This window comes from Dermacentor variabilis, chromosome 5 (genome assembly GCF_050947875.1).
Source record: "Dermacentor variabilis isolate Ectoservices chromosome 5, ASM5094787v1, whole genome shotgun sequence".
Taxonomy (NCBI): domain Eukaryota; kingdom Metazoa; phylum Arthropoda; class Arachnida; order Ixodida; family Ixodidae; genus Dermacentor; species Dermacentor variabilis.
In genome coordinates, this window is record NC_134572.1 from 184,243,790 (window position 1) to 184,269,044 (window position 25,255).

Here is a 25,255-nt window from a genome sequence, read left to right on the forward strand (position 1 = left end):
TTCGACGTATGTTTCGGAAGAAATCCGCAGTTTAGTCTCAACAAATCAGAAAAGTAGCAATTACGCTTGCAAGTTAGCATTGATTGTATATTTACATTTTGCGAGCTAAATACTTTTCATTTGCGGTTTGTTTACAACAAGATACGAATCAGTGGGTGAAGGCCTAGCCACATTCCGTTGCCATAGGGATGAATCCAAAACTGAAACTACGTTGCCGGATTCCGCGCGTTCCAGTGCAACCGAAGATGTGATAACTTCATTCGCTGAGCCAGCTTTCCCGCGTGCTAAAGAAAACAAGGTTATAAGCACGATGGACGAAGAAGTAAGCGCTAGAGTAATTAAGAAAACGCAAGACCTCTTGGGATCTGTGATAAAAAAGCCACCCCTGCAAGAAAAGCTGCTCAAGAAACCGCCTTTCCGATTTCTGCATGACGTTATTCATAACGTAAGCATGCATGAACAAACTTTCATATCGCCACTCTGCGCACATGGACAACGTTAGGTAAATTGTTATTTTCTCACTTATACTGCAGGTCATCAAGGCAACCAATTTTTTAGATGGGTTGTACACCCAGGAAGAGCTTACGTCAGAAAATATTAAGGCAAGTTCGGAATCCCTTGTTTTCACATTGATGCGGTGTAAATAGTTCCCTTTCCACTGTTTCAGGACAAGGAAGGCAAAATAGCATTTTTACAGAAAGCTATTGATGCTGTGGGTAAGTCATGCGTGGCTTCTGGACATGCCAAATTAAATTTCTATATAAATTTATCAGGCAATATAAATATGGCTCCGAAATTAGTGTATACCTGCTTAATCCATTCGTGCTTCATTATGTTACTTAAGCTCTAGTTTGTCTGATGTTGAACTCTGTATTAGGCATAGTAACTGGGACGGCGTTGCCTGTGCGACCATCAAAAATAGTCGCTGGACACGAACCAGACAAAACCAATGAGTTTCTTCAAGCACTTGCAAAGTCAGCAGCCAGAAAGGTGACTACATGAGGCGCAATAAGCTAGCAATTAAGGTTTTCGTTTAATTTACATTGGTTATTTATTTTTATACGTAAAAATTTTAGGTGGACTCTAGTGAGGCTGTGAAGAAAGTGCTAGGCGGTGAAAAGCCTCCTGCACCAAGCAAACCTGAGAAGAAGGATACGAGCAAAAAGAAAGAGGTGAAAACACTCTCATTTCAATCAGGCCAAAACTAAGCACTCATTTTAAGAAGAATTATACAACACATCAGTTTATTTTCCAGGCAGCAAAGGTTCCGAAAAAGTCAGACAGTGAACGAAAATCAAGAAAAACGGCAGGTGAAGCTGACACAAGTAAAGAAAAGAAGTCAACATCCTCGGTGCAAAAGGAAAAAGAAAAAAGCTCTTCTAGCAGCAGACCTTCTAAATCGGGCAAGACGAGAAGCTCAGGGGAACACAGATCAAAATCTAGAGAGCCTGATACACGCAAGCTGGCAGAAGCGGTTCCAGAGGACAACGCTGTGCACCAGACCGGCAATGAAAGACCTAAAACTAGCTCAAGGAAAAAATCATCGAAGGAGGTGAAAGAGCCTACAGATGCTGCTCCGTCGGAATTGCCCAATGGAGTTTCTAAACTTGAACAGGTGTGATACTTCTATTCATTTCCAATGGACACACTCTCTTTCAGTGTGAAATGAACATGTGGGAAAGCCTTTCTCCATGCGCATGTTTCAGGATCAAGTAGTCACAAAGGTAGACAAGACGGACCTACTTCTACAAGCAACCAATGTAAGCTGCTGCTGTTTAAAATTAATTGCTTCCTGCTATGAATTTATTTCACTTCCTGCATCTAGCTACAGAACTATATAAACATTGTATATCTTGGTACTGCAATTGTATATCATAACTGGACAGACTGATCACTGATATAACAAAGCAAATCTAAAATGCTTTCTGCTGATGAGTGTGCAAAGAATATGTACGCTTCTAATGAATATCAGATATAACAAAGGTATTTTCATGTTTGATGTGACATCCTTATAACTAGGGTTCAGTGCTTTTGGTTTTTATTGCCCCAGAATTCAGCTTACTTGGTTTTTATTTACACCATGAAATGTGTTTTTCTTTTTCAGTGAATATAATTTTCCAAATGAACTACCAAATCTAACATAATTTTTTGCATTAGTTGCAAGTCTTTTTATAATTGAATATGTTTCACATTTTCTTCATTCTGAAACCTGTTGTATAACTTCAAAATCCTGCTCTTCAACAGGGTAGCTTTAGCAACAGACAGAATAATTTTTCGAGAAGCAGTCAAGGGCAATGCCAAATGCCATATGAAAATGTGACTATATGCAATTTGGTATTCGAGCACAAATAAAATGACAGTTTATTTGTGACATTATGCTGGTAAAGAGCACTGCCAAATAATAATACAAAAAGATTCAAGGGGCACTTTATCCCTAAGTGGGTGAATGCAACAGCATTGAGACCACTGTGCATCATGCCACGATGCAAGGTCGTGGGTTTGATTCCCAACGAAGGCCCTCTGTTCAAGTGCCTTAATTAACTACATCTTAATTACCTGTGTCTTAATTAGTTTAACCTTAATTAACACCAAAGGTCAAGGGTTCAATTACTTTTTGGCAAATTGGTGGTGGTCATGCCAGCGCTGACAACTCATGAGCCATATAATTTATTTATTTATTATTTTATTTTCAAATACTGCAGCCCTATTCAGGGCTATTGCTGGTGTAGAGTACAATAATGCGCAAGAAAGAGAAAAAAAAGGCAGTTGAACATAATAGATTAAAAAAAAGGAACAGCAATCTTATCACACTAGTGCTTCTACAAAATTAGACTGCCAATTCACGAACAGAACCGGGTAACTCATTCCAACAGTCGACAACTCTCAGGAAATAACTGTGTTTGAATGTGTTAGTGCATGCAAAGAAAGGCTTTAGGTTGAGGGTGTGACAACATCTAGCTGGAAGAGCACTAGCATACGAGATGTAATAGCAGATAGTCGACAACATGAGTGAATAATTTAATGTAATGGCTTCATGGAATCTATATGTTGCCTTGTGCATAGAAGAGATAAAGTCAAGGAATTAATTGTGGATGAGGGCGGGAAATCATGATCGTAACGATGACAAATGAAACGAACAGCCTTCCTTTGCACCGTTTCAACTTCGTTAATGTCGCAAACTTTATACGGGTTCCAGGCGCATGAAGCGTGCTATAATACAAAATGAATGAGTGTTTTATACATTAGTAATTTAGTGCGTTTTGTCGACTTAGATAATGTTTGTCTCAAATAACCTAATTTTCTTAGTGCTATAGATGTAATGCGATGAATATGCTGGGACCACTGCATGTTGTGCGTGAATATAACTCCAAGGTATTTGTACACCTGTGCCCGGGGAAGTATTGTGTTATTGAAAGCGTACACATGCTGTGAAGGAAAGTGGCTGTTTGTAAATGACACTACTACGGTTTCTTTAAAAGTTAATGCGCATCTGCCACTCCGTACACCAGGTGCAAAATCTGTTGAAGGAATCCTGAAGAATCCTGAAGTGAGGCGTGATCACTAGGAGAAAAAAATTACCTGGTATAGCACGCAGTCGTCGGCATAAAGATAGACTTTTGACTTAATATTGACTTTTGACTTAATAATAATGCATTAAAAATATTGGAACTTAGATACAACTCTGCATTACTATCAGTGAACTTGTCCAGTTCATCCATGGCCACAGTGCAAAAGACTGCAAGAACCTAGGCCAAAGGCCTCTCTCCCTTCTACGTTTCTCAACTTTTTCACAGCAACAGGCAAAATGGACAAAAATAAAAAAAATTGTAATGATACATCTTGGGCTACAGGCTGACATGTGATGTCAGGCTCCTTGTACTGGAGTGCATACAGGCTTGCACAGACCTTATTGCTGTGTTACATTTCTGGCAAATTTGCTTTCACTCACCCTTTTAGATTAAAACTGAGTTCTGGAAAAAAAAAAATCGGCAAGGAAATTTTGTGTACATTTGTGTGGTTTAAAGTGAGAACACTGAACCCAAGTAACAACAAGGTTTGACTGTGTCAAGAAACTTTCCACAGAAGTGACGTACTTGTATCCGATGCTGCCTATACAGGTGCTTCAGTCGACATGCAGTGGCAGTGAACTTGCACAATGCCCATTCATAAAAAGAAAAGCAAAAAGAACAAAAAAGGCTGGTTACCACTCATGGTCACTGGATATTTTCTTAATATTTTACAGCACCACATTAAAGAGGATGAAGTTGAAGTCAAACGTCCACACAGTACGAAACGGTCATCTCACAAGGAGCAAACTCCTGAAAGCAGTAGTGATGGACAACAGGATAAGCTACCTATGTGTAAGAGAAACTAAGAAGCACCGCTTGATGCCAGCTGACAGAAGTTTAAGAACGCTATGGCATTTTTTTTCTCCAGCAAACAGCCATGAAGTGACATTAGAAGCAGACAACTTATTGGCTCCTCCTGAGCCCGAGAACAACACTATGCAGGAAGGCGAGAGACCAATGTCTCGGTGAGCAATTTGTCACTTTGCTGTATAACATGTATAGTAAATTGTTATTTCCAAGTTCAGATGTGAATTTGAATGGAATTTGTGCAGTCTGCCGATTGTCATCAGTTTAGGTTTCTATTTTCGTGGTTGTTACAGTTGTTGTTGCTTGTTTGTTTACCTTGACTTATGCAATAATTATCAATTATCTGTTGTACTTGTCCAGCACCTTTACAATGTACTCATCCTTATTTCATCTCTCTTCGTATCCTGCTGGTTGAAATTCCTGTCTTGCAGGAATTGCAAAGAATTCTTGCAATTCCTGACAAGAATTCCTCCTAGAAGCAGGCAGTCTTCTTCACAGGCAGTTCTTTTTTCTATGTTCCCAACTTGTAATAACAATGTTCAAATGAAATGTACGTATAATTTCACTTGAATCAACTTCAAGGGACATTGACAGTTAAACATATGTCACCTGAAATCTCATTTGTCTAACAGGCATCCTAAGTCAGAACCATCAAAACAGACTCAAAATGTGTAGAATTAGTTTACAGAACACAATTATAGCCGTCAATTTTCACTTTTTGATTCCACTCCAAAAATTTGACATTTAGTAGTATCAGCTTCTGTAGCTACAAAAGTGAGAAGCTTCTTCTCGCACAAAGGCTATTTATTCTGTAGATAGCTGGCTAGAAGTGTAATAAAGAAAGCTTCCACAAATGTTAATGACCAAATGTCAAGAAAAAATGATTTAGTCTCGATGTCATCACTTCTTAGAAAAGAAATTACCAATCATCTAGCACACGTTAAATGTGTACAAGGGAAGTGACTGGAATTCAAGATTATGACCTCAGTAAATTCAAGACAAAATGCTTTTTTCCAGAGACCTCTATCCGTAGCTATTCTGTGTGAATCAGACACAACCTTGTACTTGTAAATTTCTTAATCTTTCTGTCATATTTTCTGCCACCATTGACTATGTTTCTCTTCCTCTTAAACTCATTATGTCACTTTAAGAAAGCAGCAGTTACACATTACGTTTTATTCATTTATTCATTCAAGATGAAATCAATGACGTGCACACTCGTTATTAAAAAAATTCTATGCATTCAGTGGTGTTTTGTCTCGGAACAAACACAATCAGTACATAAAACAATTGGAATTGTAGCAAATGAAGTTTCGAGTGCCACTTTTTGCACTATTAACAAAGTTTCAAAAGACAGATGTGAACTCCGGCTAACTGCACCGACAGCACAATCAGATAATTAGTTCCATTCCCTTGCTGTTCATCGAAAAACAAAAAATATATATATTTAAAGCTCTCTTTGTGAAATAATTCAGTTACATGTCTGCTATGTTTATTCTATGCTATCCTAGACACAGTTTCATTTAGTGCATAAAAATTCTTGTTATAGAATACCAAGTTATTCATGATATGTAAAAAAAAGGTTTAGCTTTTTCTTCTTCCTTTGGCGTCATTGCATAACAGGTCGCGCATTACATGATGTGGCCAGCTTCACTGCCTTCACATAATCTGGTCTTATTTATCTATGATTCATACAGCAAGTATTATTTTTCTCTTGAATATTATGCCTCTCATGACACTGCAAACTACAATCCATTGCTTCCTTTCCAGCTTTCCTTTTTCTAGCCCTAATGTTGTAACCAGCTAAGTCGATCAGTACTGGCAGAATACAGTTGAACGTCGACACCAAAATACATTTGTTATATCCCATATCCCTAAAGACATATATGTGTTACACGTAATATCAGTGTGAAACTTTTCATATTGACTTTGTTACATTAAATAATTTGCTATATCCATGTTTCTTATGTGGAAGGCTCGATTAACAACCTGGGAGTGTTAATGCAACTGTAATATGTTGCATGAAATAAAGATGTATGCTTATTAGAAATTATTCCTTTACATTTGATAATAACTTTCATTGCTGCCACTTGTAGAATTGAACAAAAAACATTTTTTTTAAAGGTCTAGAATGTCTAGCTAGCTAGAAAAGCCACAGTTCTGCCCGACAGGCAAAGCATTGATTGCGATAGCAAATTATTATACTGCAATGTAAAGTTAGGTTGGTTGTTTTATCAGCTGCGTAAAGTGCTGTAAACATTCGCTTACTATCTAAATTAACAAGCATGTTGTCACGCATGCACAGGCAAACATGAACACATCTCACTCGATAGCTGCAGACACTCGCTGTCAGAATGCTGACAGGATGAAGAGTCTCCTCCGAGCCACCTCTCATTTCACTGCAAACTAGGTGTGCGAAAACGCAGCGCACGTGAAACCTTGTGCTCAGTCTACCAGCTGAGCTAACCAGCAGGCTAGCAGATCGCAGTGCGAGGGCGAAGTTCTCTTACCATATGGGTTTCCTTTGTAGCTTTATGCTACATTCGGTTGAATGACCATTTTCCCTTTCGTGACACTTCCTCCACCTTGTGGGATTCCACGGATGTCTCGGAGAAGTGTAGCAGTGTTTCAGAATCGCACATGCATCAGCGTCACAGCTTGAGACATTTGTGCCATACCAGCATGCAGGAACAGGCACTTCCGAACAGCAGGCACTTTAAGAAATTGTTAGAAATGACATGTGTCTTGAATGGTTATTATCGTGCTAGGAGGCAAGTAGGCAGGCGTTCGCACATTATTTGTGCCATCCTAGCAGTCACTAAACAAAATCTGTTTGTGTGCTGAAAAACTGTTACTGACAGCCTTGTATCTCCAGCAAAACTCGTCAACTATCACAGGGCACCCTACAATGGACCTACTCCTAGGCCCTACAATGACTACCATGACTTAACTTAGGTCTTGTGAAAGCTAAGCCGCATCGACCAATCATATCTCACAAATGCTATTATAACTAGGTAAGTAGTAAGTATCGTGAATATGAAGACTACAGTATTCTAATTATGGCTCTAGCTGATATTTCGGTTAAGATCAAGAAGACAATGTGGAATTGAACTGGTAATGCAATGTACATGGCAGGCTATTAGAGTTAGAGAATGGGCACCAAGTAAAGGGAGGCAGAGGGCGATTGATGAGGTAGGAAGTTTTCAAGCATAAGATGGAGCCAGCTGGCACAGCCAAACAAAAAATAAACGTTTGTTGCCACAAATGCACAGGCTACATTTGCCGCACAAAGTAGCTAGAGGAACTGCTTCACTGCATTGCACAGGCACTGGAAAGGCTAATGATCTTCTTGTGTTTTGTATTGAAAGAGCAAACATACCAATTATGTGGCTTTCTTTTAAAGTTGCTGTAAGAATGTCGACATTGCATATTTTTGCTTATTATATAATAAATGTTTCTTGCTTCTAACTTATGCATTACAAAAATTAGTTTTCTACAGTTTATAAAGCTGCATTATATACTATGCTATGTGTTGTCTATGGCGACACACATGTTTTTGTTAGACCCCTTCATAATAATAATTTTCTTGTAGTAATGAAGGAGTTCATAGTTTGAAGGCAGTCATTGTTCACACACCCCATATGCGAAGTAAGCCATGAAGAATCTACAAGATATGAGCACTCGTCCAAACTCCATTTGAATTGAAGCGATTCACTAATTGTAGCAAAGTTCATTCAAACTTTTCCTTACTTTATCTTACTAGGTCCACATTGAGGTCGTCACGGCCTAGGAGTTCCAGACCAGCGGCACCAAGGATTCGAAAGAGGGAGAATTCAGCTGATACTACTCCTGCCGCCAGGTACGCACCACACTTTGTCTTGTGTCACTGAGCTTTTTTTTTATTTATCTCTTCGTGCTTTTTTTCTACCACTGCTATCACTGACACCTTTGCCAGGCGGAAGCACCCATCTTCTCCCCACTAGCACCGACCCTGTACCTTTATCGTACTCTGTTTTTCTTAAGTCTGTTTCCTCGTTGTGCTAATATACTTCCCTTGTTCTCACCATCACAGTTTGATTCACTTAAGTTGTTAATGAGCCTTCCATAAGCAAGCACCTTTTGTTATAAAACGTGCATATTGACAGACCCGCTACAAAATTTAGGCACACTATTGATGGCAAGCAGACTGTGGCACAGGAATTAACCTGCATGGCCAGAAATTGTTGCACATTGGCTTTTGCTTTTATTAAAAGAACTTGTGCACTAAACAATCATGAGCTTAATTACTCATTTGCATCAAGATAGCACAAGTGTATGTGGAACATTTAAACAGGTGTTTAACTTTAGGCACTTATAGTATATATATTTATACACAATTACCTTGGTACCTATAAATGCACTGTGCATGCTTTATAGGGTGCACATTAGTTTGTTTATACACACATGTATGGACACTGACATATTTATGGTGCACATTACTATTATTTGTTTATTGGGCACACAAGATGTGATTTCCACACTGGTTTCCCATGCGTAACACCTTTCAGGCAATCTAGATAAATAAATAAGCAAATAAATATGTCTCAGATCGACAGAGAAAAGAACACACACCACAGCACTTTGTTGTGTGTGTTCTTTCATCTGTCCGTCTTTGTTTCCCGCGCTGTTTTACCATTGGTGCAACTAAACAGATTAAAACGAACATGTTCACTACATTTATTAGTGTCACAAGCTAGGCGTTTGAGGAAGTTGAATGCTTCTTCTGAATGCCTGTACTTTGAGCTGTGCACATCACAATGATTACATCATTATCACATTCCTCAGTGGCTAGTTAATGTGACATTCAACAAGTGAGTATTACTTAATAACATCACATAACATACTCAAAGTTGGTAAGAGTGATATTGCTGAAGAAGCAGACCCCTGTGTGCATTGCCTTGCGTACCACTCTTTCAGCATGGCATTGTCATGTATGCAAAATATGAATGAGACAGGCATCAGATTGGCATAGGGCGTAGAGTAACAAAAAAGTTAAATAGAGTTGCACTTACAGTAACACTGACAGATTGCGAAATGGCTCAACTAAAATAGCATGTTTTTGGGGTAGTTTCATTGCAAAAGCAAGTTCAGTAAAATGCACCTTCTTACGTGTTAACACAAAGCAGCACCTTCGGAGCTCCTATCTAAATCGATAAGAAAGGAGAAATCATTTTGCTTGGCATTAACTGAACTGATTTGGACAAAGCTAATTGCATTTAAAAGCAAAAACTATGCACTAGCAACTGCTGCAGGAAGCACATTCTTTACTCAAGCCTTTATCTGTTTTTAAACCAATATTAACGTAAAAGAAATAAAGCATCAAGTTTACAAGTTTGTAATTCCTATAATACAACAGAGTGGACTGCATAAATCAGTATGTCCAAAGTTCTCTGAATTATTGCACTATGGTTCTAGGTACAGGACTTTTGCAAAACTTGTATAAGTACTCTATGGCTTCATATAAGCTGTGAACAGACATATCTTATTTGTTTATTTGAGATGCTCAAATAGCAATAGTTTAGGTAATTGAAATACCTGTTTTTAGTGCACATTCGAAAAATTGTCAAACTCAAATTTGGTGTAAAAAAAATTAAGTAAAAAAATTGGAGTTGAAATTTATGTAAGATTTGCCAATTTGTTGTTAATTCTGGCAGGAAGCCAAGGCTTGTCAAAAACAGCTTTGCTGCAGCAATGTGCATGCATGTGGCTTTGGTCTATATTTTAGCACTCACGTATTAAAAAATATGTTTCTATTACAGGGCTCCAACTGCTAAGCCAGTTGAAAATGTGATTCTGGACACAAGTGATGACAAAAATGAAGATGACAAAGATGAGGAATTTGTGATTACCGAGGTCACAACGCAACCTGTCCTTGTAAGCAAAATGTTTTTTGGAACAAATGGTATATGCCCTTGTCCTGTTTCATCTTTGGCTGGCTTGAAGCCAAGAGTGCGAAAGAAACTCAAGTACAGTAAAACCTGTTATAACAAGACTGAATCTTACAAGTAGATACGTCTGCTACATTCGTAGTTCGTCATAAGCATACCTTTACTACACATAGCTACATAGATACATTGATAGCTCATAGATAGCAATGAAAACATTTTTTAGATTTACTTGGCTATATGACAAATCAGTCCTACAGAAGCCCGTAATGTGGAGGAAGGTTTATGAAAAGGAAGTTATAAAAATAAACATATCTGAGAAACCTGTATTTTTTTTGTAGATTTATGTTACAGTTATACTTCGTTATATTCAATAATTAATTATATCCCTGTTCGTTTTATTGACCTTCAATGGCATTAGCTTCCAGCTTGCTTAAGATACACTAAAAAGGAATATTAATAAAAGTAGAATGAAACTATATTAGAAGGAAACTTTAGCTTGGGGGCTCCTATCTAAATACATGGAAAAGGAGAAATAGATTTCCCTAAAGAAACTGCATCAAATTTGATAAGGTTTATTGCATTTAAAAGAAAAAGTTCAATCTAGTTGCTGTTAGAAGCGAATCTTTATTTAAGTCTTTGATTTTTCAATAAACATTGTATAAACATTGTTGAAATCGTCAATTTTCAAAAAACAAAACTATCATGCTTACAACTCGGCAATGAAAAGTGATATAAGAATTCAGTAAACTGCATCTAATTGTACATCTGAGGCAAAAAAAAAAAAAAAAGATATGTATTATGCATGGTTCCAAACACACCAAGGATATGTGAGAAGGATTTTTGCTAAACCGCGTAAAATATGAATTATATCAAATTTGTCCACTTTGGATGTTTTAGCGGCTGCCATTTACGGAACTGTAACATCTATTTTGAGTGCAGAGTTATAGATTTTTAAACTTTGTGCTTCTATATTTTTCAAGCTTACCGAAATTTGGCAATTTCTGTAAAAAAACTTTGGTCCTCAATATAAATTCCTTTTCCAACAGTCACTAGAATTCCACTTTCTTTTCGAATGCAAGAGAAAAAAGTTTAATCGAAATCAGTCCAGGGATTATTTCAGAAAAGCATTCTGCATTTTACATGTATTTTAACAAGCTGAATTGGTGTTGGGCCTCAGCTAAAGCTTCAACTTAAGTTGTATCAGTAAATTACCTTTCCTCAAAAGGAAATGGTCATTATTTCGACTTTGAAACAAGGCTTGGTAAGTCAAGTCCAGGAAAGACAGAAAATTGAACACAGCGAGCAATGTTGCCGACAGTTGCTGCACCAGCTTTCCACGACAGTGTGAATTTCGACAGTACTTACTTGGGCTTACTTATATGTTTATCATTAAAGGATGACTTCATTGGATTTCTAAGTAAACCAGGGAATGAACCTATAGCAAGCTATAAGAAATTTTCCAGCTCTAACAAAATGGTCGAAGTATGAGATAATACTCTACGATTTGTCACATCACTCTGATGTGCTGGCACTAAGGCTTTGATACAAAATGTAAAATAGAACAATGTCTATCATTCATTTTCTTCAGTGTGTCTATGTTCAGTACTATGGATTATCAACCAAAGGGCAATCAAACTTTGTTATAACTGAGAAGAGGTTTATTGGCGGCTCCTAAGGCAAAAGCGCGGCGACCGGGAACGGCGAGACAGCCCGAAGCACTGTCCAAAAAAGGCGACAGTAATCAACAGCGCGAGCGGGGCCGAGCCGCGCGTTGGCGATGTGTCTGTGCCGCGAGGCGCGTCTTCTTCTTCACAATCTCCCCCCGTACAAAAAGAGCCATCCTGGCGCATCCTTCCATTCATCACGCGAACGTGATGAATGGAAGGATGCGGTCTCAGTTACCATGATCAGATGCCACGTACATCGACAGCATGTCGCCAAGTGTGCGGTTAAATCGCTCTGTGAGTCCGTTAGTCTGGGGATGGTATGCCGTGCTTGTCCGATGAATAATATGGCATTCCGAGAGCAAACTTTTGACGACTTCGGAGAGGAAGGCGCGACCTCGATCGCTGAGGTGTTCTCGAGGTGCGCCGTGTCGAAGCACAAAGCGATGTAGAACGAAAAAGGCTACATCCCGTGCCGTAGCACTTGGTAAAGCGGCAGTTTCGGCGTAGCGTTTCAAGTGGTCAACAGCAACTACGATCCACCGATTGCCGTCTGGAGTCATAGGAAGCGGGCCGTATAGGTCGATGCCGACGCGATCGAAGGGTGTGGTAGGAGCGGCTGCAAGGCACCAGATGGGCGTAAAGGCGGCGATTTGCGGCGTTGACAGTCAAGACAGCACCGAACAAACTTTTGTACAAAATTGTACCTGCCGCGCCAGTAGTAGCAGTGGCGAATTCGTTCGTACGTCTTGAAGACTCCGGCGTGGCCGCACTGTGGATCGTTGTGGAAAGCGGCACATATTTGTGACCTTAAGCTGCGGGGAATCACCAGAAGCCACCGACGGCCTTCAGGAGAGTAATTGCGTCGGTGGAGCAGCTGGTCACGAATGGCAAAATGAAATGCTTGGCGTCGGAGGGTTCGGGATACAGGGATAGTCGATGATCCAGAAAGATAGTCGAAAAGAGAAGCGATCCACGGGTCACGACGTTGTGCGGTGGCAAAGGAGTCCATGTCGAGAGATGAGATGGAGTGTGCGGAAGTTGTTCCGCAGGCCGAGTCTGGAGGTAAAGGTGAACGAGACAGGGCGTCGGCGTCGGAGTGTGTTCGCCCACTGCGGTATACGACGCGAATATCGTACTCCTGGATGCGTAATGCCCAACAGGCGAGGCGGCCAGTGGGATCTTTCAAGTTGGCAAGCCAACAAAGCGCGTGGTGATCTGTGACCAAGTCGAATGGGCGCTCGTACAGGTATGCTCGGAACTTGCCAAGTGCCCATACTAAGGCCAAGCACTCTTTTTCGGTCACGCTGTAATTGGCCTCAGGCTTCGTCAGCGTGCGACTCGCATAGGCGACTACGTATTCGGGGTAGCCTGGCTTTCGTTGGGCGAGGACGGCGCCGAGACCGACCCCGTTGGCATCTGTGTGTACCTCAGTTGCAGCCGACGGGTTGAAATGGCGAAGAATAGGTGGGGAGGTGAGAAGACGACGCAGCGTAGCGAAGGCGGAGTCACATGCAGGGGACCAGGAGGAGAGGGTGGTGTCACCGCGCAGAAGCTGAGTCAATGGCGCCATGATCGATGCGAAATTCCGAACAAAGCGCCGGAAATATGAGCATAGGCCCACAAAGCTCCGAAGTTCTTTGATGGTCTGAGGCTTCGGAAACTCAGCGACAGCTCGAAGTTTTGCAGGATCGGGTAGAACGCCGTGCTTGGACACAACGTGGCCTAAAATGGTGAGCTCTCGCGCGGCGAAGCGGCACTTCTTGAGGTTGAGTTGGAGGCCAGCGTTCGTTAGGCAGGTCAAAACAAGTCTGAGGCGGAGCAGGTGAGTCGGAAAATCAGGCGAGAAAACCACGACATCGTCGAGGTAACACAGACATATGGACCACTTGAGGCCACGCAGCGTGTTGTCCATGAGTCGTTCAAAGGTGGCAGGGGCGTTACAAAGCCCGAACGGCATTACGTTAAATTCATATAAGCCGTCGGGCGTAATGAATGCGGTTTTCTGGCGATCGGCTGCAGCCATCGGTACCTGCCAGTACCCCGAACGCAAGTCAAGGGACGAGAAGAATTCTGCTCCTTGAAGACTGTCGAGGGCGTCGTCGATGCGCGGCAAAGGATAGACGTCTTTGCGCGTTACCTTATTTAGCCGACGGTAGTCGACGCAAAAGCGAATAGACCCGTCCTTCTTGCGAACTAGAACGACAGGCAATGCCCAGGGACTGTGCGAAGGTTGAATAACGTCACGGTGCAGCATATCTTCCACGTGGGTGGTAATGACACGACGTTCTTCGGCCCAGACACGGTAGGGTCGTTGACGTAACGGCTGATGTGAACCGGTGTCAATGTAGTGCTGCACTTCCGACGTGCGGCCCAAGTGAGGTTGTGAAACGTCGAATGAACTTCTAAAGTGGTGCAGGAGATCAAGAAGGTCGGCGCGTTCGGCAGGTGTGAGGGTATCGGCGATGGCACGCGAGAAAGCATCCTTGGACGTCTCTTCAAGCGCGGAAATCGAAGACGACTGGCCGGAGTCGACATCAAAAGGGTCTCCGGGGACGTCAACCAAAGAAGAAGAGTCGAGGAGTTCCACGATGCCAAGGCATTCACCAACGAGCAATCTAATAGGCATACAGAGGGGATTGCAAAAGTATATATTGCTACAGCCGCCAGCCATGTCAAGTGTTGCGAAGGGTAGTCGCAGAGATTTACGGCTCATGAAGACGTCGGAAGGTGTGAAGAGGACCGTTGCATCAGTGATGGCATCGCAAGAGACGGGTACGAGAGCGAAGGAGCCAGGTGGAATATCTGTGTCCTCGCGCACGGTAAGTTTAGAAGGGCGGTCACAATCTTCGTGCAAGGGTGCGTCACAAGGGGAAAATTCAACTTCGGCGCGTGCGCAGTCGATCACGGCTTTATGACGGGATAAGAAGTCCCATCCGAGGATAACGTCATGCGAGCAGGTGGGAAGAACAATGCACTCGACTATGTAAACAATGCCGTGAATAAGCACACGTACAGTACAGGCTGCGTGCGGAGTGACGTGCTGAGCGCTTGCCGTACGAAGCGACAGTCCAGAAAGCGGCGTGGTCACCTTGCGCAGCGAACGGCACAGTTTGGCGGCTATCACAGAAACGGCTGCGCCGGTATCCACAAGAGCGAATTCAGGAACACCTTCTACACTAATTTCGACCACGTTAGCAGGACAGGCGCGAGGACTTAGGCAGTTCGAATGGGGTGCAGTTCTTGCCTCTTGAACTGCGACGTTCAGTTTTCCTGGTCAGGTGGTGCGGGTCGCCGACGCATTGGGGAGAGCGAGCGTCGGCGAGGGGATGGCGAGCGACGCGAAGGAAATTCTGGAAGGTCAGCACGAGCATACGGTTGGTGGGAAGGAGTGGCGTATTGGCGAAAGGGCTGGCTGCCGTACTGGAAGGGCCGAGAGGCGTCGCCGAACGCTTGAGGCCGACGTCGGCAATATCGGGCGACGTGTCCAGGAGTGCAGCAAGAATAGCAGATGGGACGATTATCAGGCGTCCTCCAAGGATTAGCTCTCGGTGCGGTCCAAGATGAAGCATGGGCTTCCGGTGGCGCCGGTTGGGAATGGGTCGCGAAAGACGCAGGCGGAGGCCTGCGTACTGCCTGCGCGTACGTAAGAGGCGCAGCCACAGGCAGGACTGGCTGCGCATAGGTGGGAGGAGTCGCGACAGGCTGCACTGCCAGAGCAGAGTTGAGATTCGTGGCTGCAGGCGGCTGATGGTGTGCGGAAGGGACAACTTGAGCGACCTCTTCGGAGATGAGAGTGCGGAGCGTGTTTGGAAGACGGGAGGTGGGCTCCTGAGTGAAGGGGACTAAAGAAAGTTGGCGGGCAACTTCCTCACGCACGAAGTCCTTGACCCGTTGAAGTAATGAGCATGAGTCGTACATGCTGTCAAGGCTTGCCACCAAGTCGTCGCTGCCCAGAGCACGCCGAGTCGAAGCGCGTTGCTTCCGTAACTCATCATAACTTTGGCATAGGCTGACGACTTCGGACACAGTGCGCAGATTCCTGGCTAGAAGCATCTGGAAAGCGCCGTCATCGATGCCCTTCAGTATATGGTGAATTCGCTCAGCTTCGGGCATTGCCGCGTTGACTCGTTTACACAGGTCCACGATGTCTTCAATGTAGCTCGTGAAAGTTTCTGCCGTCTGCTGTGCTCGGGCGCGCAAGCGTTGTTCAGCGCGCAGTTTGCGAACAGCGGGTCGGCCGAACACTTCTGTAAAGGTTGTCTTGAAGATTGACCATGTGGGTAAGTCACTTTCGTGGTTGTGAAACCAGAGTTGGGCAACACCAGCCAGATAAAAGATGACGTGGGTTAACTTCGCTGGATCATCCCACTTGTTGTGCGCGCTCACCCGTTCATATGACGCCAACCAGTCTTCTACGTCGTCGTCGTCTGCACCGCTGAAGATCTTGGGGTCGCGTTGTCGTGCAACGCCGGTGCAAGTGACGGACTGTGGCGTCGGCGCCGTTTGGGATGAGCTGTCGGTCATGGCGGGCGATAGCGTTCTTGATCGCAGCTCCAGGGTTACAAGCGACGGGGTTTGAGTCCCAGCACCTCCACCAATTGAGAAGAGGTTTATTGGCGGCTCCTAAGGCAAAAGCGCGGCGACTAGGAACGGCGAGACAGCCCGAAGCACTGTCCAAAAAAGGCGACAGTAATCAACAGCGCGAGCGGGGCCGAGCCGCGCGTTGGCGATGTGTCTGTGCCGCGAGGCGCGTCTTCTTCTTCACATAACGTAGTCATATTCTTATGCAAAAAAATCTTCGTTATATTTTATATACTTGTAATAAGCATGTATTCATTACATGCCAATCAGTTAAAAACATTTTAGATTTACTTTATATTATATAATTTGTTATATGTATATGTCTATGTTTTACATGCTTGTTATATTGAGGCGTGACGGTGTTAGGGTCATGCTTGTGTCGTTTGCTGAAGCCTAATCCAAGATCAGTTGGGACAGAGCAGAGAGTGAACGTATTGCAATGGCTGCACTTATGCAGGCTAATCTGAACACTCCAGAGACAGAACAGCTTCCAGAATCCGAGCAAGGTAAGTCCACCAATTCACATTAGTTTTGGCAAAGCTGCAAGGCTGGTACTTGGCGAACTTTCTTATTAATGCTTGGTGGTTAATAGAAATGACACAAATCCCAGCATGAAACCTCTGAGATATTTAGCGCACTACAAAGACCGCCTAATAAAAGAGGTCATGCCCAGCCGTGCTGATATTTAATGTCCCAGATATCCGTGCAATTTCAGGCAAGATGCAATGGTGCTGTTTCCTCCAGTTTTGGTCTCTGAAATGCCTATTTCTGAGATGTGCTTTTCCAATTATCATTCCTCGGGCTATTGTCAATGAAATACTCGCAGCTGTCACAGTCAGCACAACCTACATGTTTATACTGAAGTAAGGCAACACAAAATAGGTGTCAAAGCATGTTGTCAAGCAGAGTAGGTAAGATCTTGGTGCCAGGGCTAGTTGGTTGATCTTCAGAACTATACTGAAACAGTATGACTGTTTTGCTGTGCCCCTCATTGTTTTCAAAAAGAATGTCAAGGTGTTACAAGCATAATCTGCGGATGTCTTAGTCCCCTTGATGTGAGCTTCGACATCAAGGGGATAGGAGTATCCACTTTCTCAGTGTAGAAATTGTGTTGTCGGATAATCATGTCTGCCTGTATTACCAACCCAGAGCTAATAAGCCTCTTTTGTTATACAGTTCTGCTCATTCCAAGGTTATTAAAAGGGGCATAGCGAAAATGTGTTTGAGTAATGCACTTAAGAAGTCCTGCCCTCATTTAATATCTTCCAGTTTTCAACAGTTAATGCATTTGAATGAGGCTGCACTACGAGTGCTCAGAGTAATGCAGTCAGGAGAGGCTGGTTTATTGACGTCAGCTAGCGTAGAATCAGTTAAAAAGAAAATGTTCGGCGTAATTCCATACATCCGCCGCGTATAGCATAACCTCAAGAAGATAGGATTGCGTGGAAAGGTTGACACAGTATTCTTGTCTCCAAACAAGCTTATCAGCTTATGCTCAAAAACAAGACCACATGGTACAATAAAGGATATCTGCAAAAAGAAACACGGAAAGAAATATGTCAACTGTAGGACCTGTGTTATCTGCATAGTCCTGTTTCCCTGTGGAAAGAGTTATATCGGGCAAACTGGCAGATGCATTAATGAGAGCCTTACGGAGCACTACAATAAGGTTAGCAAGCTTTCCCTCGCAATTCGTTGTCATAAGTGGAGATGTGTTCCCCGCTTTAAAGGTAGAGTTGTTATCTGGAGAGGCAAATGCGCATTAACTCGTCTTATCATTGAAAGTGCTCACATTGAAGAGTTTGACGAAAGCTGTGTGAGCAAATTGTCCATGTGACTATCAAAGAAGGAATGCGTTAAGCATAATATATTTTGTTTGGTCTGCAATTGTGTTATACTATCATATTATCATATATTATCATATATATTTGGCCTCTGTTAGCTTGTCAGTTGATGCTTACTGTGAAAAAGTGAAGGTATAAAGTGGCACCCATCCCGGAAACAAAATTGTTGTTGGAAGTTAGCGCCTTTGTGTGTCTCTGCTCATCTTCTACATCCTTGTGTTATTTACACTACAAGGAAAATCCGCAAAATTATTGCGCCAACAAGCCCAAATAGAGTAGAACCCCGTTCATACATTTTGGGGGAAAAAAAACAAAGAAAAACGGTCCAGCCCAGAAAACGTACAATCCGAAGTAACTAAAAAAATTTGACAGACTCAACTTTTGTTGCCATCTACGTAATGCAAGGCGTTGCGCGGATCACTGCGGCAAGAGGCGCCAACACGCGTGCAGCCGGTGGTGCTCCGGCGGCCCGAGATGCATTTCGTTGTTCTCCCATCGCGTCCTGGTGTTTTAAGAGGGCGACACCGGAGGCCACCGAAGCCAAACATGATGCGGACATCGCACCGCCAGCAGCAGGGAACAGCGGCGTGTTTGGATTATCGCCTACTAAAAGCATGCAGTACGCTACCAATGGCACCACGTGCTGTATAACAGATAAGTGAAGATGCTTATCGCAGTAGGTTTGGCAGCAATAGCTGTGAATGCGGCAGGCGACGACACGGGTGGAAATTAGCTGGTACCGGAATAAAAAACTGTGCGCGCCGTCGTTTTCACACGAGACGAGCAGCTATATGCCATTGTCGATCGCGCCTTTTCTCATTCACATGGGATCTAGCGGCCGGAAAACTTATACAATCGCAGTCTGCAGCAGGGAACAGCGGCGCGCTTCGGTTATCGCCTCTTTAAAGCGTGCGCTACGCTTCCAACTGCACCAGCTGTGAAACAGATAGGCGAAGATGCTTATTGCAATAGGATTGGCGGTGATAGCCGTGAGTGCCACGTGCAATGACCCCGGAGAGGGTTTGCTGGTACCGAAATGAGAAATTGACTTCGCGCCGACGCTTTCACGTGAGATGGGCGAGTGAGTATTGCGGTGAAGCTGCCGCGGCAGGCAACCGTATACTGTTTGCGATCGTGCACGCCTCGCCATTTTGTTTTCATAGGACGTAGCGGCCGAAAAACGCATCATACGATTGAAGTTTGGCGATATAGTGAACATTGGTGCCAAAAAATAGTGTTTTCAGGGAATGTATGAACTGGTAAAAAATGAGCGTGACTCTTTTGAGTAATCTTTTGTGTTCTCGATTGTGGTCGTAACGGGAACGTATCGAGTTTCTACTGTATTTACACTGATACAAGGAAACACAAATACCACCGAACAAGCGCCGTACTGTGGTATTTCGCTCTCTATCCTTGTAACAGTCGCACTGTCCGAGTATAGTCAAGCAGAGGTATCCGGCGCCCAAGCAGGATCTCGGTTTGAGGTGACTAATGATTCAGTCTAAGTTATTTAAATTACATAGTGGCATAAAAACACAGCGAACCTTGCTGCATTTGTTCCTGTTCCAATATATTTCCCCTGCTGAATGCAACTTGCAAAGTTTCTCTGTACAATACTGCGCGACCTTAAGTCCGATATAGTATTAGCAAGTTAAAGATAATGTTTGGTTTAGACGTTTGCCGTGCTGTGAAAACAATTTGATGGCGTGTCGCTCCAAGACGTTCCAATCGCACCAAGACACCGCATTTCCCACTAGTGCCGGAAATGCCTTAGATGCCCCAGTAGAGACGAAACTCTTGATAAAGCATTTGTATTTGTCATGAAAATACCTTCATTATATTCAATATTCATTATTAGCATATATTTGTTACACACTAAAAATGATGAGAAATATGTTGTTTGTTATATCCGATAATTCGATTTGTTCATTGTATTGAGGTTTGACTGATGGAATGGCCTCTGTACTTTGGCAACCACCTATTCCCGAACAAGATGTCAACTAGCCTACTTGTCAGCATTAAATGATAGTAATGCTATCGGAGGCCACTGTGACAGACAGCATGCTCTCTATTGCTTTCAGGAAGCCTGGTAAAGCAAATTCTCGAAGCAAAGAAAGAGTTGGAGCAAGGAAGCCAGCGGCCGTCTACAGGCTTTCCAACAGCAGAATCTGTAAGTCCACACTTTTAAAGGGACACTACTGGCAAATACTAAGCCATGCTGGCGAGATAGATTGGTGCCTTAAGGTGTCCACCAAGGCCTTAGTATTGTCAAGAACAGAGCACTCATCTGCAAGAAAAAGCTAGGCCAAGACTTGGCTCCACTAAATGCAACATTAGAGAGTTTAGTTTAGGGGACGCAAGCGGCTTGCGTACGCAAGAACTAGGAGCGACGGTACTGCGCATGCGCAGACCGCTACGTCTACTTGCATCCTTGGGTTGTTTGGCCGGCCGAAAACATCACTGCCCCTAAGTGGTCACGTTACCCACGTGACTCTCGCGGTGTAGAACTTACGAGTAGCTAGCGGGTAGATAATCTAACAAATCTTTCGCCAAGTGTCGACAGATGTCGTTTTTATATATATTAGAGAGGTTTAGCGTGTCCGGTATTCGGATAAATGCAGTTGGGGCGTTGGGGCGGAGCCATAAACGGGAGCAGCCTGCATGGTGCATCCACCTGGCGGTCAAAAGCTCAAACGGACAAAAGCAGCTAATATTGCTGTAACCAAGTCTATTCTACTTCGCTGCTGGTGTAAATTTTCGGCACTGGCGTAATTGCATAGCTGCCAAAAATTTATACCCGCAGCAAGTTGCCTTTGTGCAAAACTTTCTGTTCTGTTCTTGAATATGAGTCAGGCTCCCAGGTTTCGAAAACTTTACCTTTACGAAAATGGCGCCAATAAAAAAAATATTACCTTGAAATTCATGATGTCACATTGGCATATCTGCTCTAAAAATTTGCCACGAAGTTCTAGAATGGCAAAGTTGGCCTTCATTCTCTCCACTAATCACCCACAGTTTTACATCAAATGTATGAAAATAGTGTTTGTAAATAATACTTTAACACTTTAAACTTATTTGGTATTATCAGCATCCTTTTGACTGCATTGTTCGAAATAAATTCAATACCCGCCTCCTTCCCCTTTGAAGATTTCCTTGTACCACAGAGTGGTGACATAGTAGTAGTTGCAGAGGATATAGCAGCTGTGCAGGTTACAGTGAGTAGGTGGCTGAGAAGCATTACAGCATGCCAGCCACGGCTGCTCTGAATTGTCAGAAGTCGAAAGACTGAGTGGCCTGCTCTACAGGTCTACAGGGGAGGCATTCTGTAAGAGTCCACCTAGTGGACATGTCCATTTCGTCTGCTGTTGAAGTTCTGATTAGTTGGTAGGGGGTGCGCGTCTGCAGCAACCGGGCGTCACAGCCAATCAGCACTTCAGAAGCAGATGAAATGGACATGTCCACTAGGTGGACTCTTGCAGAATGCCTCCCCAGATCAATAGACAGAGCTTGGAACAGCCACCATCAGACTTAACCGGAACAATGAAAATGCATCTGTGACGGCTTGACTACAGTTCACAAACACAGGGTGTAAAGAGAAACATCAAGCAGTTAGGAAAGAAGGTGTGTTCCGGTTAAATATGATAGTGAGTGAACACGAGCTTTTTATATCTCACCCATATAGAAATTACCCCTGCCATCTGGTTCAAGACAGCATTAATTGGAGATTGCTGGCAGAGGCCTTCGTCCTGTAATAGACAATAATAGGCTTATGATGATGATGACTTTCCAAATCGGCAACATCAAGTGATGTTTCGTCACAGGTTATGCCTGGCATTGTTTCCAAAGCGCAAGGGCAGGACAAGATGGACATGCTCCGACAGCACATCCAAGCAGTCAGCCGTGGAGCGCTGCCACTGGGAAAGCTCCTGGACTTACTTTCCGAGGACCTGGACTCCATGAACATGGAGTTGAGTTCGTGGAAGGAGGAGCATGCCAAGAATCTACAGGCTTACAGCTCTGAGCAAAGGTAGCACAAAAATTAAGGCACCAATAGTTTGATTGGACTCGTGGTGCCAAACAAAAAATCAGTGCAAGAACCACGGAGAGAAAAAAAGGCACCGCACAGTAATGGTGTTTGACACCATGTAGGGCTGAAAACAGCAATCTCTCACCTGTCTAGCTAAAACAGAACACATCGCATTGATGGGTTAAAAAACAAGAAAGCTGCATGAGTGAGATTGTGCAAGTGAAATAGCACACCGGACACATGTGCAGAATCACATGCAACCATTCCTGTATAAAATTACTATTCCTTGTTGGGAGAAGCAAACGTCACCTCCATTATTGATGCCAACAATTTCAAGATTGAGTTGACCGAGTTCCGGTGAACCCAAGATCTTTAGTGTGAAGCCTAGCCTTCCGTGCCTTTTTACAAACTCTTGCTTCAGTGTTCATGAGTGATACCGTACAGTGAGGTTCTTGCTTGCGTCATTCCTAGTGGGCAACACGGTGAGCAACTTCGATGTCTATATCAGTGACAGGAAATTCAATTTTGGTTCACATAGTCTTAATAATTGCACCACAATCCTCGCCTTGTGTGCAGGAAATGCCACTCTGTTCAGCATTATTTATACTAGAGTACTGCTCCATATCAGTCATTTTTCTGTTGAGTGCTTCGTTCTGTGTTTTAAAAACTTTGTTGATACTCCAGAGACCTCAATTTTCCACTGTTACTTCCATTCACTTCACGTAATTATACTATGCTGTTCCTTAACTACTTTACTCTTCTCTGTAATGTTATTACCTTGAGAATACTAAATGAAATGAAGGAAAGATGCAGTCGCGCATGTTTTGAGAGCCACTTGTCTGCAGTAGTACACTTCAACGATTCCTGCTTTGTGTTACGTTTTCTCTTTTCTGGTTCTCCATACCTCACCAAAGTAGTTTGCCTTTGCAGACTACGCTTCATAATGAGCTATTCATAGGGCTTCAAAATGCCCAAGTTAGAAGTGGCTACTATCCGTCGGTCAAGCTGGTGCAGGACAGAGACGGTCTGCACCATGTAGCACATCCAGACAGGAGCACACGAGCCACGAGTGCACACTCTAGCCCTGTCGTGCACGAAGCAAATACCGCACTTGCGTGTAGGTGCGGTCTGCTACGTCGCGTGGATACCATGGCTGCCACAGGGTGCCGTGACGAGTCCACTGGCTAAGCACAACTGCATTTGGGCGCATCATAGGCAACAAAATCGGAAATAGTGGCATCTTCGTGAACATCCAAAATCAAATTTGAACTGCGCGCCATGGTGACGTTCAGTAGGCGGAGCGTTGTGGGCGCACCCTGTTCCGCTGTAGCCTTTGCAGTGGAAATCATTGAAGAATAAGAATCATTGCAAATGGTATGCTTGGTTGCCGATAATTCCGCTTTTGCTGAATGCCTTGAAGAAATTTTTTGTGGCAAGGTATATCTGAAATAGTCTCGTTTAACTTCAAATGCATTTCTCGACTTCGATAAAGAGTGGTTCAGGGCCCCTTTAAACAAGACGAGGCAAGATTTAGTAAACACATGCTATCACTAGGCGATTGCCGAGCTGAGAAATTTCATTTTACTGCTTACATTATTTACGTCCAACTCATTGTCTTCAAATGGTTACCTTGCAATTCTTGGTGGAAAAAGAGGCTCTTGTATAGAAAGCAGATTTACAATGACCAGTGGTGCGAACCTTTAAGTGCAATTAATAAAAACATTTCGCATGCTTAAGCCCATGAATTTTCTCAGGTGACAATTGTTTTATTGCTGCTGCACTTTACATTCTGTGCAGAGGTCTGCGTTTGCATTTCCATGTTCCTTGCTCACATTACGCTTCCTAATCCCAGTGTGTAATTGTGGTTATTCCTGGCAGTCATATACAAGGGCACACGGTGCAATTAGACACCATTTGATTTTATTATGTCAGCTGAACAGTGCGTCGTTTTTTCTTTTAAGGACAAAGTTGATTTTGAAATTGTCTGCCAGTGGACTGAGCAAAGCTGGTCATGTGTTGATCGTTTTCTATTACAAGTGCAACGGACTCAATCCTGGAGCCTCTGAGACAGAACTTGGAAGAACTGGACCAGCGCATCAGTGATGAACTGGAAGAAATCTCGGCAACAAGAGCAGTCATCTTCAGCAATGCTGAACGGTTGGAGAAGATGCTGGCCGCTGCAAACCTTGGTCGCTAAACCTTTTAAATATTTGACTTTTTGGCAAGGCTTAGCCTTGCAGATGTTATTTCCTGAGTGAGAATGAGATAAATGCACTAATTCACATGTTCATTCAGTTCAGTTCATTCAGTTTGTCATGCTGCAACAACACAGATCCATTTCTAACCATTTGCCTGTTCCCAAGATCATGCAGACCTTGCCAAATAAAGTAAGTGCAAGGTGCAGCTTCAGTACCCACGCCTCTGTGGGCAGCATCCTAATACAGCGTGCACATACTGGGAATGTCCCTCCATCCTCTCCTCAGCCCGCATTACCATCAAGGTTTCAAACAAAGCTGCCAAACCCACAGAATCGTTTCTGATGTTACAGCAGTGCTCTTGCACCTCTGGCTACGCTCAGTACATCAGATCCAATGCTCGCCTTGTCACCGGTATGGGGAACCAGCGCTGGATAGGCAGCGCGTCGAAAAGAGTGCGTTGCACGCCGCCCTGGCGACGAAACGCGGCATATCCCAGCCGCTCGACCAGACGACACACACATGCACGGCTGTATTATAGTTCGTATGTTTCCGTTTTCGCACCGCTTCAAGTGGACAGTTTTCGTAAAGAAGCTAGCGCCATCAAGCGAAGAAATGACGAAAGAAGCTTTTTAAGC

At 43.4% G+C, this 25,255-nt stretch overlaps 1 protein-coding gene across 2 annotated transcripts; it reads left to right on the forward strand.

Moving 5' to 3' along the window:
• The first annotated feature begins 163 nt into the window (after positions 1–163).
• Positions 164–24,712, forward strand: IFT54 (intraflagellar transport 54). Of its 2 annotated transcripts, XM_075693814.1 has the most exons (15): positions 165–445; positions 534–602; positions 668–716; positions 878–990; positions 1,077–1,172; positions 1,256–1,615; positions 1,707–1,760; positions 4,244–4,361; positions 4,438–4,534; positions 8,140–8,235; positions 10,175–10,289; positions 17,009–17,057; positions 20,477–20,565; positions 22,217–22,422; positions 24,460–24,712. In XM_075693814.1, the coding sequence occupies exons 1-15, from the start codon at positions 311–313 to the stop codon at positions 24,617–24,619; spliced, it is 1,806 nt and encodes a 601-aa protein (XP_075549929.1). In that variant the 5' UTR covers positions 165–310; the 3' UTR covers positions 24,620–24,712. The 2 variants fall into 2 exon arrangements, with proteins under 2 accessions (XP_075549930.1, XP_075549929.1); XM_075693815.1 differs by lacking the exon at positions 22,217–22,422 and having other exon boundaries at positions 164–445.
• The last annotated feature ends 543 nt before the right edge of the window (positions 24,713–25,255 follow it).

Excerpts from the sequence above, each read along its gene's own strand:
- IFT54 (XM_075693814.1), top strand. The coding sequence starts at position 311 with ATGGACGAAGAAGTAAGCGCTAGAGTAATTAAGAAAACGCAAGACCTC. Across the intron at positions 8,236-10,174 it reads GATACTACTCCTGCCGCCAG|GGCTCCAACTGCTAAGCCAG; the intron begins GTACGCACCACA and ends TTTCTATTACAG. Across the intron at positions 22,423-24,459 it reads GCTTACAGCTCTGAGCAAAG|TGCAACGGACTCAATCCTGG; the intron begins GTAGCACAAAAA and ends TTCTATTACAAG.